The sequence below is a fragment of the Pogona vitticeps genome, chromosome 4 (assembly GCF_051106095.1).
Source record: "Pogona vitticeps strain Pit_001003342236 chromosome 4, PviZW2.1, whole genome shotgun sequence".
Classification (NCBI taxonomy): Eukaryota; Metazoa; Chordata; class Lepidosauria; order Squamata; family Agamidae; genus Pogona; species Pogona vitticeps.
The window spans coordinates 136,046,636-136,065,474 of record NC_135786.1 but is presented as its reverse complement, the minus strand read 5'-3'; the positions used below and the strand labels follow the sequence as shown (position 1 = coordinate 136,065,474).

At 40.5% G+C, this 18,839-nt stretch overlaps 1 protein-coding gene across 4 annotated transcripts in view; it reads left to right on the top strand.

Annotated features, from left to right (window-relative positions):
* Positions 1-17,002, top strand: part of TENT4A (terminal nucleotidyltransferase 4A) — a 56,687-nt gene extending 39,685 nt beyond the window's left edge. The window contains exons 8-13 of one of the 4 annotated variants that reach the window (XM_020795587.3): positions 1,092-1,218; positions 4,148-4,248; positions 6,934-7,100; positions 12,743-12,811; positions 13,136-13,294; positions 13,928-17,002. In XM_020795587.3, coding sequence (XP_020651246.3) covers positions 1,092-1,218; positions 4,148-4,248; positions 6,934-7,100; positions 12,743-12,811; positions 13,136-13,294; positions 13,928-14,104 — 800 coding nt within the window. In that variant the 3' untranslated portion in view covers positions 14,105-17,002. Of the gene's footprint in view, positions 1-1,091; positions 1,219-4,147; positions 4,249-6,933; positions 7,101-12,742; positions 12,812-13,135; positions 13,295-13,924 lie in introns of all 4 variants that reach the window. The other 3 variants (XM_020795586.3, XM_078392567.1, XM_020795589.3) reach the window with 3 other exon arrangements.
* Positions 17,003-18,839: the final 1,837 nt, after the last annotated feature.

Below are 18,839 nucleotides of genomic sequence, written 5' to 3'. Positions count from 1 at the left end.
ATGCTACTGGGGTAATATATCCTTTCTGTTTGATGTTCTTGGCCACAAATGTTTCCATACAAGCGCAGAGCTGATCAGTTTTATACTCTCTTGACTTTTCAACATGTGTGTGAAGAAACTGAGAAATTAGGGTACATGGACTGGGGAGAAAGGTGGGGACAGTTTCTGCCAGTAACAAAATGGGAATGTCACCTGCAGTTTATCTTTTGAGCAAAGACTTCAGGCTAAATCAGTTTGTTCTTTGGTATTGTGCTAATTGAAAAATTACTTCAGCTTTGTGAAGGGAGGGAGCAAAATTGCTCTTGTCTTCGTGAACATTCAAAGACAATAGGCACTGATAGGAACTGATTGATTGTCCCAAAGGCCCAGAATGTGATGTTTAAGGTATATGAAGGGTTTTCAGAAGTTACTGTGGTTGGTTTAGTTGTCTCTTAGGAAACACTATGTTCAGTTGCTATCCTATTATGCCATGCTGTGCGGGATGCACTCTGTGCATGCTAATGCAATGCTTGTATGTGAGTTTTGGGTAGGTTAGCTAGCTTTCTTATTTTCTAGTATGTTTCTCTGTATTCCTTCAGTTTAGACTCATTTATTGTTTGCTCCAAATATATTTGATGCCTTTTGAGACTTTTTTGGGGTCATTTTCACTATCTTTAATAAAAATAAAGATTCTTCACCCAATTGTCTGGAATTTCAGCTAAGAGGGTTTATAGTACTTAAAAGCAGGTCTTGCCACTACCAGTTATGGGGAGTTGATATTTTGTGAGTATGGCAGCAGTTCTATCTTGGAGGGTTGACATAACAGTTTGAAGCGTTTAACTTGTTGAGTTTTTGGAACTCCCTGAAAGCACTGCTTATTTGGGTCAGACTAAAGTGTTGGGAGATACAGAGACCTGGCAGGTTCCCTAGCTATCACCACATTTTATTCTTCCTGTGCTCACCCAATCCAGCCACAATTGAGTAGTGTGTCTGAGTGGATTTCCTGAATCCTGTGGTCCATCACAATGTGTATTCATCTTAGGTGAATTAAAAATGCTTCTTTTTGTTATACATGTGACTTCTGTTTAAATTTTAAATTTGACTATTTACAGGCAATGATGTGGGAAGAAGTTGTTATGGTGCCATGCAAGTAAAGCAAGTTTTTGATTATGCCTACATTGTTCTAAGCCATGCTGTATCACCACTTGCAAGATCCTATCCCAACAGAGATTCAGAAAGGTAACGTTGTTAGTTTGTTAATTCATAGACAGCTTCTGAAAATTTGACCCTACAATTAATTGCCTTCATTAGTTTCCTGTCAGTGTCACTATATAGCTTTGTATCAAAAGAGCTCCTTGAGTAAAGGTGGAATGGAAAAAAAGAAACAGAAAAAAAAGAAGTGGGATTATTTACTTCTTTCTTTTCTGGAATATACAAGCACTCATACACACCTTTATACAGGGTGGTCTGTGTAGACCAAAAAAACAGCTTCAGCTGGTTGGCCCAGGAGTTCAGTACTTAGTACTGAATGAACAAATAAAGGAGGCTGGTGAGGAAAAGGGCATGGGTGATGGCAGAGGAGGGTGATGGTGTACTGTGGGAAGAAATGTAACCAATTTGACTCCGCTCCGTAGATACTCACAACACACTTTCCTGGAGTAAATAAATATTTTCTGTGTAAATTACAATTATGATTTCAGTTGGTACAAAGTGCCTGGCTGTGAAAACTTCATATCAGTCCAGAACAACTTGCCATTTTAGTTGCTCCCCAAATTAATGTTCCCATTTCTACTCCTCTTTTGTGAAACAGCTTTACTCTGTGATACAAACCAGATCCTGGTATCTTTTTGGAGCTTGTAATGTAAAGCCATGGAAAAGGATTGTTCAGGGTTTGAAAGTGAAAGCACTGTTGAACCTATGTGAGCTTTTTAAGAACTATCAAAAGCTTTTACAGTGGATATAAAAAGTTTACACACCCCTATTAAAATGTCAAGTGTCTGTGATGTAAAAAATGAGACAAAGATAAATCATTTCAGAACTTTTTCCACCTTTAATGAGACCTATGAACTGTACAACTCAGTTGAACAACAAACTGAAATCTTTTAGGTGGAGGGAATTAAAAATAAAAAAATGAAATAATATGGTTTCATCTGTGTGCACACTCTTAAACTAATACTTTGTCAAAGCACCTTTTGATTTTATTACAGCACTCAGCCTTTTTGGGTATGAGTCTATCAGTATGACACATCTTGACTTGGCAATATTTGCGCACTCTTCTTTGCAAAAATGCTCCAAATCTGTCAGCTTGCAAGGGTGTCTCCTGTGCACAGCCCTCTTCAGATCACCCCACAGATATTCAATTGGATTCATGTCTGGGCTCTGGCTGGGGCATTCCAAAACATTAATCATTTTCTGGTGAAGCTATTCCTTTGTTGATTTAGATGTATGCTTTGGGTCATTGTCATGCTGGAAGATGAAGTTCCTCCTCATGTTCAGCTTTCTAGCAGAAACCTGAAGGTTTTGTGTCAATATTGACTGATATTTGGAATTGTTCATAATTCCTTCTACCTTGACTAAGATCCTTGTCCCAGCTGGAAAAAAACAGCCCCAAAGCATAATGCCGCCACCACCATGCTTTACTGTGGGTATGGTGTTCTTTTGGGGATGTGCAGTGTTGTTTTTGTGCCAAACATATCTTTTGGAATTAGGACCGAAAAGTTCAACCTTGGTTTCATCAGACCATAACACTTTTTTCCCATATGCTTTGGGGAGACTTCAGATGTGTTTTGGCAAAATTTAGCTGGCTTGGATGTTTTTCTTCATAAGAAAATGCTTCCGCCTTGCCACTCTACCCCATAGCCCAGACACATGAAGAATACGGGAGATTGTTGTCACATGTACTACACAGCCAGTACAGTGGGGTCTTGACTTGAGAACTTAATCCGTATTGGAAGGCGGTTCTCAAGTCAAAAAGTCTGTAGGTCAAGTCTCCATTGACCTACAGTGCATAGAAAACCGATTAATCCCCTAACAGGCCGTTTTTGTTCCATTTTGTTTTTTTTCTGGTCTGTAAGTCAATTCTCAGGCTGCAAGTCAAACCTAAATTTTGCGGCCAGAGAAGTCTGTAACTCAAAAAGTCTGTAAGTCAAGGCGTCTGTAAGTCAAGGGTCCACTGTACTTGCCAGATATTCCTACAGCTCCTTTAATGTTGCTGTAGGCCTCTTGGCAGCTTCCATGGCCAATTTTCTTCTAATCTTTTCATCAATTTTGCAGGGAAAGTCCAGTTCTTGGTAATGTCACTGTTGTGCCATATTTTTTCCACTTGATTATGACTGTCTTCACTGTGTTCCATGGTATATCTAATGCCTTGGAAATTCTTTTGTACCCTTCTCCTGACTGATTCCTTTTAACAATGAGATCCCTCTGATGCTTTGGAATCTCTCTGCGGACTATGGCTTCTGCTGTAGGATGTGACTAAGAAAATGTCAGGAAAGACCTACTAGTACAGCTGATCTTTATTTGGGTTTTCTCAGAGGCACTTTAAATGATGGCAGGGGTGTACTGACTCCTACTTAACATGAGTTTGAATGTGATTGTTTACTGTTGAACACAGCTACATCTCAAGTTACAAGAGGGTGTACACACAGATGCAGCCATATTATTTCAGTTTTTTATTTTAACTTCTCTCCACCTAAAATATTTCAGTTTGTTGTTCAACTGAGTTGTACAGTTCATGGGTCTCATTAAAGCAAAGCAAAGCGTGCTGCTTATATACCGCCCCGTAGCGCTTCAAGCACTCTCTGGGCGGTTTACAATTTAATTATGCAGGCTACACATTGCCCCCCCCCCCAGCGAGCTGGGTACTCATTTTACCGACCTCGGAAGGATAGAAGGCTGAGTCAACCTTGAGCCGGTTACCTGGGATTTGAACCCCAGGTTGTGAGCACAGTTTTAGCTGCAGTACAGCGATTTAACCACTGCGCCACGAGGTGGGAAAAATTCTGAAATGATTTATCTTTGTCTCATTTTTTTTATATCACAGACACTTGACATTTTAACGGGTGTGTAAACTTTTTATAGCGACTGTATCTATAAATAAGTATTGTTCAGCATTCTACTTTGATATTGTGCCTACTTTTTTTTAACATACATCCAACATTTCTTCTAGTACTTTGGGAAGAATCATCAAAGTGACACAGGAAGTGATTGACTACAGAGCTTGGATTAAGAAGAAATGGGGAAGCAAAATTAACATACCATCTGATCTAGGTGTGTAAAGAAGGTGGTATTAGAACTCCACTTTAGATTTTTAACAGAGCTTATAGTGAATTCTTATTTTTCTAATGTTGTGATTTTTACATTGGAAATGCATCAAAGCACACTTTAGGCTGCTGATACATTTTTGTCAGCTGTTCAGAACTCCAGTCTTGAGAGGTGTAAGTGGTATTCAGAGATAGAGTAGTGGCCTTCACTATGGTTTCTTATTTTAGACATACCCAACAGCACAAACTGCCATTTCTGATTCTAGTTTAACCAGTCACAGACAATGATTCGATAAGACATAACAACAAATCAAGCCTTGAAAGTAAGTAGTTACAAGTAATAGTCACCTGTAGCAGGTACTTGTTGTAAGGAGGTTACAACAAAATTATATTTCAAAAGTTATATGACAAAGTTTCTTTTCAGTGCAACAATATTTTCTAGTTATTTTTAAACATATTTGCAAGTTTTACGTTATTTTGTTATTCTAAGTCGTTTTTTAATTGAATTTCCAAGTTGCAGTATCAGTGCTAGCCAGAGAGGGGGATAAGAGAGTATTTCCATATAATTTTCTGGACTACTTGAAAGAACACCCCAGTGCATTAATGCCCAATGGAACAAGTTACTGGCTGTTAACAATCATTGGTTCTGGCTGCCTTAGAGTGGTGAATGATTCAGTTTCTTTTCTAAAACTAATGTTTTTCATTGTGGGCTCCATGCATTCACACTGATTGGTGCCACTTGTGCAGACCTGCCCCTTTCAGAATTCTCCAGACTGAGAATTTTTGATTGTTGGTCCCCTTTTCCCTCTTTAATGCACACTAAACTTTCCCTTCTCTGTTTTGCTTTGTACACCACAATAGTCACAGCCTTAACAAACTTCAGTTTTGAAATAAAAAGGCAATTGTTTTTCATTGCATACAGTTTGTTATTCCTCACTTGTATTTATGTGTTTCCAGAAAAAAAACATTGTTATTAGCATGTATTTCTCTTGGGTCTTACAACCTCTGAAGTTTTCTTTGGAGTGTCAGGGAAATTTTTCATCTGCAAAGGCCACAGCAAATGTCTTTTTTGCTTTGGCAAGTGTTTACCAGCACTGCTACTGGTAAAATTTGTTTGGGTTTTTCTACCCAAGCACATAAAATTAAGAGAAAGAGGAGCTCATAGTTAAAATCTTAACTTTTTGAGAATACATTCTCCATCACCATGTCAGTGATGCCTTTAACAATATTTTATCTCGCGTAGAGCTAATACCGTATTTGCCGTCGTACAAGATGACATTTTGGCCCTGAAAAACAGGCCTCCAAGTGGGGGGGGTCATCTTGTACGCCGGGTGCATGCCTAGCAAACCCTCCTTCTCTCCCAGCAAAGTCACTTACCTGGTAGTAAGACCCAGTAGAGCCCCACTCCTAGCCTGGGAACAGCCTGACTCTAGTGCCGAACAGCTGACTGTCGGAACAGCAGAGAGGCGGCAGCCATTTTGAGATGCAACCACATGGCTGCTGCCTCTCCAAAATGGCTGCCGCCTCTCCAAAATGGCTGCCGCCTCCGAAAAGGAATCAAAAGGAACTCTCCCCATGATGCAGCCAAAGCAGAATCACGCATGCGGAAGAGGGGGTAGTCTTATACAGCAAGTATATAACAAACTCTACATTCTGAGTGGAAATGTTGGGGGGCCGTCTTATACTCCCAGTCACCTTATACACCGGCAAATACGGTATATCAGTCACCTGAACTCCTCAAGGTCCTCTCTTCAGTCCCCTCTGTCATGGCTGTCACCTCTGCATTACAGTTGGGCTTGACTCAGCAAGCCTCCACCTCGTTTCAACTTTGGCTTTGGCTTGGTGGGGAAAGGCTGTCTTGACATTAACAGCATTGACTCTGAAAGAAAAGGTAGTCACTTCTGAAGAGGGACCATACTCACAACCCACCCACAAAAAGATGTTGACACTAGTGGGGTTTTTTTTCTATCACTCAACACCGATAGAGAAGATTGTCCATACACTTCATGTACAAAACGCCTTGACCTTCTGGGTACAAAGGACAGGTGGCATAGTATAAATGTGAGAAAGAGAAAGCTGCCTCTGCCCAGAGATTTGCTTAAATAGTTTAATAAAGCTATTACTTTGGATTAGTTGGATAACTGAGAAGCTATTCCACTAGGGCTGTGACCACTTCAGCATCGTCCAGAACAGAGATCCATACGACTAGCCTTTGGCTTTTTCACTTACTGGTACACAACACTTACCACCTGGCTCATCTACTTCTATAACTTCTCTTTTGGTCATTCAAAATTTATAAACTGAGGGAAAACAGGTATTAAAGAAGCATTATTGGTTGGGGAGAGGCAACTGTCAAAAACTGTCATCCTGAGGATTCTGAAAGGAATAGTTCTGTTTGGGCACAACCTTTCATTTAGAATGTGTAGAATGCTACTTGAGGAACAAATGTTACAAAAGCAACTTAGTGTATTTTTCAATGTCTGCAGGAGATCATAGTTAAACACCTTTAACTGTAGTTGTAAGTGATTTCTGAATTGAGCTTAGTAATCACAACAGCTGAATGTCTGAGTCATATGCAGTAGAACTGACATAATTGTGTAATGTTGTTTACCTAAAACTGAAGGGTTGGTGAATTTTAAATGTGAAAAGGGATGCATTGGTATACAAAACTGACAAATGTATATCCTAACAGATAATCAAATAAAAGAGAGAGAAACAGTATCTCCATGCAGCAGCATCCAGAACAGAGATGCTGACCCATTGTTCAACCAAACGTTGACCTTGTCGCTTACTGGTACACAACACTTATCATCAGGTTCATCTGCTTCTTCTGTATCCTCTCTTTCTGGCAGCGATATTGTAAGTCCCATTTCTTTCTCCTTCCAAGTGTTGTTGATATTTTTGAAACTAAATTTTAATTTTTTTTCTGTTACCTGACTTATTATTTAAAGTGCTGTGTCTCTAGATAATTAAGTACTTACGTATGCTTAGTCATAAGGCAATAGAATTTAAAATCTTAATATCATTGGGGAAAAAAAATCAGCTAATTGTCTAAAAATGTAACTAATAATGCTCAAGATATGGTATGGTATAGTGGATAGGGTGACAGACTGGGAATCAAGAGACTTGAGTTTGAATCCACACTCAGCCATGAGAATTCGCTGGAGTGGTGGAATTGGTAAAGCAATTATGTGCCATCAAGTGAGTTCTGACTTACGGCAACTCTTTCAGAGTTTTCCAGGTAGAGAATACTCTAGTGGTTTACTATTCCCTTCTTCTGGAGGTGCCTAGAGACTATGCAGCTTGTCTGGTCTGGTCTGGCTCTACTCATAGGAGGCACAGTGAGGAATCCAACTCACAGTCCTTGGCTCCACAGCCGGATACCTAAATCACTGAGTGGTAAATATTTTTTATTTGTGATACCACTCATCTTAAATATTTCACTCACCTTGAAAGTACTGTTTGGATTGGTATAAGTTGGTTCTGGCTTGATGGCACATAACAACAACAATGCTTAAATCACATATGAATAGAACATGGCTTGTGGGTCATGTGATGTCCTAGTTCACACAGACCACGATGTCAAATGTTGACAGAAAACCAGAACAGTCCTTTCAATTCAAGTATTATCTGCTCATATTAAAATATTTTTCCCATTTTTCATTGAGTTTCAGTGTTCTGTAGCAGCTTTAGGGTAGGAGACTGACCCTAGGATACACTGAAGTCACCACTCCTAACCTAAGGAAAGAGCTAATTTTATTAATTATTTTTAAATAATTGCTGCCTTTCTTATGCTGCCATTTTAGGCTCATGTTTATATTTTGGCCAAAAAGGCAATCAGCTTTCAAAACCATAAGTTTGAAGAAGGGAAAGCCATTAAATAGAATGAAGGATGATCTTTTTCTCTTGAAGGTGGGGACAGGGACATCCACAAGTATGTAAGCCCTGCCCCAAAACAGTGATACACTCCACTAGTGGCCTGGACCATCACATGTTGGGTGTAATGGTCTGAAAAGAGCAGCGTAACCACATGCAGTGAACATAGTTCCATTATTGTTTTTGCAGACTGCCACACTCAGCACTTAAATGATCCAGCACACTAGATGAGTGCATTAGCTTTCACAGGCAAGCTGATATATGTGTCTACATCTCATTTTCAGCCCTGTTCATGGTCAGGGGAACTCTTCAGTAGGGCTTCGCTTAATCCAGGCTATTGCTTCAGTTGAAAGAACACATGTGTGAACTGAGGAAATGAAAGTGACAGAAATGCCATGGTTAAGGCTAGTGAGCTCCATCTCAATTAATTAAGGCTGTCTCATATTGTTTCAGGCGAGGAAATTGGAAGGTACAGCTTGTGCCTGAACGGACATATGCCATGAGCAAGGACAATAATGTGGAATGTAACAAATTGTGCCTCCCTACCATATTCTCTATCCACCCGCACTTTGCCTCTTTCCCATTTGATGGCATGGGACCCTCTTTTCCTCCTTTTTATTGTCATTATGTTAGTTTGTACATACCGTATTTTTCTCTCCATGAGACGCACAGCTCCATAAGACGCACCTCATTTTTAGGGGAGGAAAACAGAAAAAAATATTCTGGCAATTTCAGCCTGCTGAGCCCGTGGGGATGGAGCCTGGGGGAGCCTCTGAAGGGTTCTGGAAGGCAGTCTCAGACCCTTTGGAGGCTCCTCCTGCCTCCCCTGTGAGGCCAGTGGGGGTGAAATCGCCAGTTTCCAGGACCCTTCTGAGGCTTTCTAAGCCCCAGAAGGGTCCTGGAAGGTTGCAATTTCACCCCTGCTGGCCCCATGGGGGGGTGGAGCCTCCGAAGGGTCCTGGAAGGCACTCTCAGACCTTTCCGAGGCTCCCCCCACCATCCCCCACTGGGCCCTGGGGAGTGCTGTTTTACAGTATTTGCTCCATAAGATGCAGACACTTCCCCCCCATTTTTTGGGGGGGAGGGAAGTGCATCTTATAGAGCGAAAAATACCATAAATCTATCTACAGGAAGTTTGAGTTTTTTATATTGGATGTGGGACTACAGTACAGGAAATTATCAACTGTATCTCATTTTCTACCACATTAAGATTTCCACTATTATGCACATTGCAAAGTATCTGACCTTGGCATGCTTGATTTGAGATTGGATGTTTTGGGACATGAGAAAAATACTCATCCATTACTACCTTAAGAGTTCCACCAGCAGTATGCTGTGAGGCCATTCTGCACTTCCTATGGAACTTCAAAATGCTTGATGGGAATGAAATAGGTTAGATGCTCTGATGCTGCTGTTGAAAAGAAGTGAGAAATTGAAAGGATTGAACACTTTCTTCCAGAACATCACTTCTTTGATTCAGATTGAACCCGTCACAAAGCTTGTAAATTCAGTTGTCTGTTGAATAATTTCATGAAAGTCCATGAGAATGCAATGTATTTATTTATTCATTTGATTGATTGATTGATTTCTATATTGCCCATCTGGCTACCCAGGGCGTTCTGGGTGGTTTAAACAGTACAATAAAACAAAAATATAAAGGCAAAACAGTACAATAGTAGGACAGTAATATTAAATAGTCAATACAATATAGAGAAATAAAAATAATATCAATAGGACATTGCAGTAAAACAATGAAAGCATGGCGTGGGGTTGAACATTAGTGATTATCTGGTTTAAGCGCTCTTGTATTGGGATATTCCGGAGGAAGGCCTGTCTAAATAACAGTGTTTTTAGTGATCACTTTAAAATTCCCAATGAAGGTGCCAGGCAGATTTTGAGCAGGAGATCATTCCACAGTTGTGGGGCTACTGCCAAGAAGACCCGGTTTCTGGCCGCTGTTTTCCGAGTCTCTCAGGATCAAAACTCTCAACCACCAAGCCTGGGAAGATCTTACAAGACAGGCATATCCAGTCGGAAGGAGGCATTCTGTCAGATAATGAGGTCCCAAATTGTTTAAGGCTTTGTATGTTAACACCATTACCTTGAAGCTGGCATGGAAATGAACATATAGCCAGTGCAGGGCAGCCAGGGTGGGAGAGATATGTTGATGTCTTCTCACCCTACTCAGTAATCTGCCAGCTGAGTTCTGGACCTACTGAAGTCTCCATAACAACGCCAAGAGCAGCCCCACGTAGAGAGCATTACAGTAGCCTAATCTTGAGACTAGCAGTGCATGGATGAGCGTTGTGAGGGACCCGGTGTCAAGGTAGGGACACAGCTGACCGATCGACCTTAGATGGAAATAGATGGTGCAGACCACAGACACGATCTGAGATTCCATTGGTAACAGTGGGTCCAAGAGTACACTCAGATTGCACACCTCATCCTTCATGGAAGGAATGCCCCCCCAAAAAAAGAAAGGGAAGCACCCAGACCGCAGACACTAGGGCCCCCCACCTGTTGGATTTCTGTCTTGTCCATGTTCATCCTCAGTATGTTATCCCTCATCCACCCCAGCATGGCGTCCAGGCAGTGCTCAAGGGACGGGACAGCATCCACTGCAGAAAGGTGGAAGGAGAGATAGATCTGGGTGTCATCTGCATATTGATGAAAAGCTCCAAAACTCCTGATTACTTCCCCAAGTGGCCTCATGTAGAAATTAAATAACATTGGAGAGATGATCGAACCCTGCGAGACTTCACAATTAAGAGTTCACGGAGTAGACAACATCTCCCCAAACTGCACTCTGTGAGGACAGTCCTCCAAGAAGGCGAAGCCAAACCTCCATCTCCCCAACCCGGAGTGCCTCCCCAGGAGCATACTGTGGTCGACAGTATCAAAGGCCATTGATAGTTTGAGGAGGACCAACAGACATTTTGCTCTTGTCGGCCTCCCTCAAAAGGTCATCTTGAAGGGTGACCAGTTCTGTCTCAATGCCATGATGCATCCTGAGCCTGGATTGGAATGGATTGAGGGCATTGGTTTCCTCCAGAAGTGCCTGAAGCTGATCGGCAACCACTCTCTCCATCAGCTTGCTTATAAGAGGGACATTGGCAGTGGGTCTATAGTTTGTCATCCACCCCAAGTTGATCTTTTTTTTTTTAATTGGTCTAACAAGTGTCTCGAGGGTAAGGGGCACCCTGCCCTCTAGGAAAGACCCATTGATAATGGCAGTAGCTCACTCTACTGTTATAGGTGTGGCCACTTTCAGCAACCAGACCGAGCAAGGGTCTAGTGAAAAAGTGGTGGCCCTACAGTGGTCAAGCACCCTGTTGACCTCAACTGATGTCACAGGCTGAAATGGTATCCGCTTCTCCAGGGAAGGCGAAGCAGTGGATGTTTTGGCTCAGTCTACTGGTAAAGAGGAGAAATCCAGGCCCTGGCGGATGGTCTCCACTTTGTTTTAAAAGAAGGCCCCAAATTGGTCACAAGAGATACTACTGGGAGGCCAGTAGTATAGATGGCAAGAGGCTCTAGGCTAAAAATGCACAGTAATAAAACACTTTATTCCTGATCAAAATCAGTATGTTTGTCACCCCGGCATTACCAAAATACATAAGATGAGTGGATATTTTCAAAAACTGATTTATCATTTCCTGTTAGCATGGCACCATCTACTACAGTCATGCTACACAATCAGGTTGGAAGCACCATATCTCATTTCATTAGAAGTAGAACCACAGTCATCATTATATGCCATCAGGTCAGTTCTGACTTATGGCGACCCTGTTCAGGATTTTTCAGGTAGAGAATACAGTAGGACCTACAGATCTAGATTTATTTTCTTTTAATATTTTTAATATGTTCAGACCATGTACAAGTAAAACCATGAATACTGATCCCACACATATGGGGATCCTATTTTACTCAGATGTGGTTTACCATTCCCTTCTTCTTGGAACGCCCTGGGACTGTGCAGTTTGGGCATACAGTATTTCTGATTGGCAGACCATGGTGTGTTAATCAGGTAGTATGATTTCTGGAGCAGTCCAGCATGTTCTCATATGGGAGAAGCCCTTGTAGGTAGTGGGAGACAGCCTTGGATATTTTGTGGTGGATTTTCTACCCAGTGGGCTACATCTCAAAGTGGAACTAATGTAATAATAATTGCATGCCATCAAGTCGATTCCAGTTTATGTCAACCACTTTCAGGGTTTTCTAGTCAGAAAATATATAGAAGTGGTTTACCATTCCCTTCTTCTGTGAGTGCACTTGGACTGTGCAGCTCGCCCAAGGCCACACAGGCTGACTCTGCTCATAGAAGGCACAGTGGGGAACTCCCAACCTCTGGCTCCACAGCCAGATACCCAAACTACGCAGCTAGCCAGCCTCTGTCCTACTAGCTATTTAATGTAGCATGATGTAACTCACAGAATGATTAGTAAGGATGAAAAGTTTCATAAGGGTATGGAACTAAAGTAGAGTAGAATATCTTTCCTGGTCCTAGGCACTCCATCCTCACAGGTGGATTTGATCCATAAAAACCACAGCAGAGTGAATATGTGAAGGGTACATTGTAAGCAAGCACAGTTTGTGACATAGCACAATACCATTTCTGGTTACAGGGCGCATCTGTTAAGGCATCAGCCTTTGCTTTCAATTTCCAGCCTTTATGGAGCGTGAGCCAACATGAGGTAGTTTTAATTCTACTTTTAAAACCCACAGTTGTTGTTTTTTAGAAAATAATTGATTTATATCTGAGTCTTTTTTCGAAGCATGTCTGCCTGTACAGGATTTTCAGATTCCCAGTGGTAACATAGATGAACTGTTCCCACTTGTTTGGAGAACACTTCAAATCTTAAGACTGACAGAAAACTAAGAGACAGTTTTGTCATATAATTCTATTTTTTTCATGCTCAAGGTATTGGAACAAAGTATTTGTGGGTGTATTTGCTTGGATGGTGGGGTTTTTTTCCTTTAAAAAATATTTTCAATTTCTCTCTTTTCTTTGTCACAAGGATTCAGATACTCCACCGTGCACAACTCCTAATGTGTACCACTTCAATTTGCAAGCACCATCTCAACTTACAGCTGGTTTACCACCAGCATTGCCTGTGTCAAGTGGTAAAACTCAATCTGTCCCTGCAAGAACATTGATTATGGCAACTAATAATCAGGTATGTCACCCTTAGAGAATTTGTCCAGTAGCTGTGGTTATGGAGCATAGCGCCACTTCCCTTATTTACTGTAGTTACTTGTATCCTCCCTGTTGGGCTAACTGTCTTCCAAAGGAGATTTCCTGTGACATAAAATATATATAATAATTCAATCACAACGCACAGTGTAAACGTATAAAAAGTCATTCAGATCCTTTCTGCAGGGCATGCCCTGTGAGGGACCAGACAGGAACAGGCATATAGTTTTATCCTTTGCCTTACTTCCTCTGGTCTGTAATCTTTCTCATGGGGCAATTAATGGTAGATGGACCAAGAGTGGAATGGATAGGGTGGGGAACCCATCTAGTGTAGAACCTGAAATCTCTGTCACGACTTCTTTGTCTCCCATAATCCCTCACACAGGAGTAATTTAGAGTAAATGTTACTGCAAATTAGTGCATTCTTCTGAACTGGTTTTTATTTTGGGAGCAATTTGTCTCAGTTTCTTTTTCTATTATTTCAAATACACAACCTTGGGAAAGCATGTTATGAGTCTATCCTTGCAGAATTGCCAAGAGGCAAAGTAGTAAAAAGATTTGTTCAAACTGTAATTTAGCTGACATTAATCTTAAACATTTCCTGCCTTTCCAGCAGCACAATGGAATGAAGTTTACTGTGAAAGGGGCTCATAATCAAGGCAATGGATACAATTCTGCCACTAACGGAGCCATGAGGCAGCCAGGTGGCAGCAGAGGGCATCACCAACATAACCGTAATATCTGGAGAAGAAAGAAGTATAGAGACAGTTTGCCTATTAGCCTTAGCAGATAATGGCCAACGTCATGGTGTCTACTTCAGTATGTGTGGCACTAGTCTGGAGGGACTTGAGACCAGCACCGAGCGCATCAGTTTGTGGATGTTGCCAAATACCTGCATCCAACCTTTGCATGTTTCTTTGTGTGGTGGTTGAGTCCATCTTAAAAGAAATAATTGTGCTTATCTGTGAAGCCTTATTAATGTGGAAGTTTGTCTTCTGCCTATCCATGATTACTACAGTGCCGAAACAGCTCTGGCAGGAGTATTGTGAGGACAATAAATGCTGTGGCACTTTGCTGTAGCTCTGTTTGTTCATTAGGGCTTGTTTTGTTCTGTCAGATGTAATGGATGGTTTGAATTTTACCTTTTGTTGTAACCAATCTTTGTGTGTTTGCCCACTGCCTTCCCATTTCTTTAAAGTTTTTTGTTGCCTTAGCTCATTTCAAACATAACCTTTGTGCAATGACTCAAAAATGTTTTAATTGTTTTTTCATATAAGTTATATTTAAGGGATGGAGGAGATGTGTCATTTTTTTCTTTTTCCCTATTTTTTGCATTTAAAAATCCTTTCCCAGGTTGCATTTTCTAAGTTGGGTTCAAGATCCTGGAAAATTGGGTGAGCTAAGTAATCAGCTTACCATACTGATAATTTTTGGATGCTTTGTAATTTGCAGTGCAACTGCTGATCTGGTTTAAATGTCTATAAAAAGTATTGAGCTATGAAGCCTTTTGACCCTTGCACTAGTTTGGTACGTAACAGTAATTCAACAAGTAGCTAATGTGTTCAGGTATAATCCAGTGCTCTTGCATGGTTCATATTTGTTTCAGTAGGTATCAGGCAGGAAAATTTGAAGCTTCACTTGATTCCTTAAACCTGGACACAGAGAAGACCACTGAAAAATCCCAGTCTTTTAGAGTGAAGATGGATGAATCTGACTTCCAAATTGCAAACTACACATTCTTTTCATCAGTCTTTTTTTAGCCTTTGATTGGTTGGGTCCAAAAATGTTGCTGAATTAAAGTATCCAACTTAAGGAATGTGGAGAAAGGAATGTATATTTGATTCTGTTGAGGAATCTGATTAGCAATGTCCATTCGTTCTGTTAAGAGCAACTACCTTAAAAGTACCTTCTGGCTTCTCTGTGCTTTTTAAACTATTAGTCTTGTTGTCTTGTAAAAGAGCACAGACCAGTGTTACATACATTGGGAACTGCATTCATCAGTGGAACTGGGAGAGGGCAATTCCTCCTCACTGCTGTCCCACTGTGTACTCTCAAGTGCTGCTCCAGAGGGTATGGAAACCCATCTGGAGAAACTTTGGAGATGGTATGAAGGGATGCAGAGGTGAGAAATGGAAAAGAAAGTTCTATTGCACTAACATTGGATATATGTTAGCGCAACACTGGATTTTAGGCCAATATCTGTGTGGCAGGGGGTTGATTTAAAGATGCATACAGCTATACTATGCAAGTGTGTATCACCATGGCAATCTCTGTTAACTTTTGTAAAGCAAGAAAATGTATATCTTGCTTAGCCCTGTTTTTAAAAACCATCATATTCTCATTGTTACTGGCTGCCATCTTTTCATATTTTCTTTTTTGTGAAAAAGGAGCATTCTTGATCTCCAGAGCACTGTAAGTATTTTTGCTTGAAGAAGGAGCTTAGAAAGAAACCTTCTACCATGATATCTTAATTATATGCAGAAATGAATATTTCTTAAACTGATACGTGAGTGTTTGACATGGAATGATTCTTCTAATAATAAGCTTTAATATCTGCAGGCATGCCTTGGAAGCTGGTCTGGCATATATTAGGGACAATTGTCATAATTAATGCAAGTCCTTTGGATAGTGAGCAGAGAGTGCAACATTCCAAATAGATTAGCACACTTTTTGTCTGCCGTTCTTCTTGCTCCAGACTGAACCAGAAAAGAATCTTTCTGAATTCTCTACTTATTAGTAATGAATATTCACATTAGTATTGATTGTAAGCTATTCAGGAAGGCAGGCATAAAGTGTATGAGTAACTATACTAGTGGAAGATCACCAAGGGTAAGATTAACATGAGTAAGGCAGCGGATCTTTAAATCCAAATTGTGACTATTGGACTGCCTGCCAATGGGAGATAAACAATCAGTGCTCCATATAGTTAGTCATACACTATGTTCATACACTACATGATACTGATTCTTCTGGGGAGAGCTCCTAAATATTGGGGCTGAGATCCTGAAACCATACTTTTAGTTTCTTAACCCCATTTTTTCTCCTGGAGGTTGGGTTTCCCCACCTCCAGTTAGCATTTGAAGAATAAGGGATTTCAACCAAAAGGAAAACTGGTGATGTGCCTCCATTTTCTGTGTACAAGCAGAAGTGCACATAGTTCTTCACATTCTGGCCCTGTTATTATAACTTAAATCCAAATAAATGACAATTTTTATAACCGGTGAGTAAACAACAATTGGATTTTGAATTGCCAAAATCTCAGCCCTGCTTGACATTGGATGTATATATTTGCTTTCACCATTTTTTAAATCTGAAGGGGTTTTAAGAGATGCTGGTACAATAAGGCATTTAAACTTGAATAAACCAGTATTCAAGGGCTGATAATAGACCTATACTCACTCTTACATGCTAGCAATATTGACTGTGAACCTATGGAAACTTCAGTGTCCTAAATAGTGTCAATTGAAAAGGAGGATAGGCTTAAGAGAAGGAGATATCATGTTCCATTTCAGTCACGGTAAACCAATAAATTGCACTGGCTACCACTCTGGTTATGTTTTATGCCGCTGTGGATAGCTGATTAAAATATCATGTTATTCTTTTTGTGTGTATAACAATGTGGGAAGCTAAAATACATATTTTTATGTGAAGTTTTGTATTCTTTGATTTTTAATAAATTTTGAAGGCCAGATATTTCTGTGGTGCAACTTTTTTAATCCCTCTATGTGACACTTAACACACATGGTATTATCATAGTATTATTTTGTGGTTAAACGAAAACCATTCATGAATATTCCAGTGTTCAGGAATGGTTACCCTTTAGAAGCTTGCAGTGAACAGAAATCAATAATGGTTTATCTGTGGTTAATTGTTCCTAGCATTTGGTATACAGTGGACCCTCTACTTACGGAATTAATCTGTATTGGAATGGTGGCTGCAGGTCGAAAAGTCTGTAGGTCGAGTCTCCATTGACCTACAATGCATTGAAAACCGATTAATCTGTAACCGGCTGTTTTTGTTCCATTTTGGTTTTTTTCTGGTCTGAAAGTCGATTCTTCGGCTGCAAGTCAAACCTAAATTTTGCAGCCAGAGAAGTCTGTAACTAGAAAAGTCTGTAAGTCGAGCTATCTATAAGTTGAGGGTCCACTGTATATAATACTTTTTAAACAGGAGGTTCCATCTAACTATTATGTCTAATAATTCTATAATTTACTTAACCTTGATAGGCAAAACATCTAGTCGTTAATATATCTAGTGGTAATGAAATCTAGCTTTTTGGTGCTTTATAAGAAACTGGCTGAAACTCCTGCAAAGTGTAATAGGTTGCAACTAGAATAGACCCACTGAATCACTGGGGATTTGGTGAGTCAACTCCCCTATAAGTTTCATTGATTTAGTGGGCCTACTCTAGGTGCAGCTTACTACACTAAGCAATAGTTCAGCTATTGTGTAAGTGTATCTATAAGTGTAACATTTATCCTTATATTTCTATTGAAGGACTTCATTGGATAATTGACTCCAGTCTGAGACAATGCTCATTATTGGCCAAAATCCTATTGGATATATATGCCTACAAAAAGCAAACAGTGTACAGTGGTGCCTTGCTTAACGACGATAATCCGTTCCAGGAAAATCACTGTTAAGTGAAAACATCGTAAGGCGAAATTAAAAACCCCATTGAAACGCATTGAAACCTGTTCAATGCATTCCAATGGGGTAAAAACTCACCGTCCAGCGAAGATCCTCCATATGGCGGCCATTTTTGCTGCCTGTATAGCGAGGAATCCGTCCCTAAGCACAGCGGGGAGCCATTTTAAGCATCCAATGGCCATTTTGAAAACCCAACGATCAGCTGTTTTTGATCGTCGTAAAGCGAAAATTGGTTCCCGAAGCAGGGAACCGATCATTGCTAAGCGAAATTCCCCCATTTAGACCATCGTTTTGCGATTGCAATTGCAATCACAAAAAGATCGTCGTAAAGCAGATTCATCGTAATGTGGGACAATCGTTAAGCGAGGCACCACTGTAACTTGCAGTGGATTTTCACTGCCAATGTCAAAATCCCATTTCTTAGCATAGTAAATTACATTAGAATAGGCTTACTGAATCAAAGAGGTTCTTCATCATGGTCTCTGAATGCAGACTAATGTGTTTAATCCACGCTTGTGCAGAGGTCTCCGAAATATTCTAAAGCTTTATGCTACGTTCATCAAAGACCGACCTCCTTAGGTCACAAGGTTCGCCTTTGCAATTATCTCAGTGCTTTTTTGCCACCACTGCATGAGGTATCTCCTCTGTTGAGCTGCTGCGTTCATCCATTCTGCTTCTAAAAGGAACATAAAAAATATTTTCAATCACTTCAGTATCTTCAATTTAATTGCTTCAGTATCTTCAATTTGACATAGTCAGGAAATCGTAGGAGACTCCACATTAATTGGACCGTTTCCCCTTTGCCCACCATTTATGGCACCCCTTCCCCCCTTCAAAATGTGCACTTTGTGCTTAAGTAAAATCACACTCACAGAGGG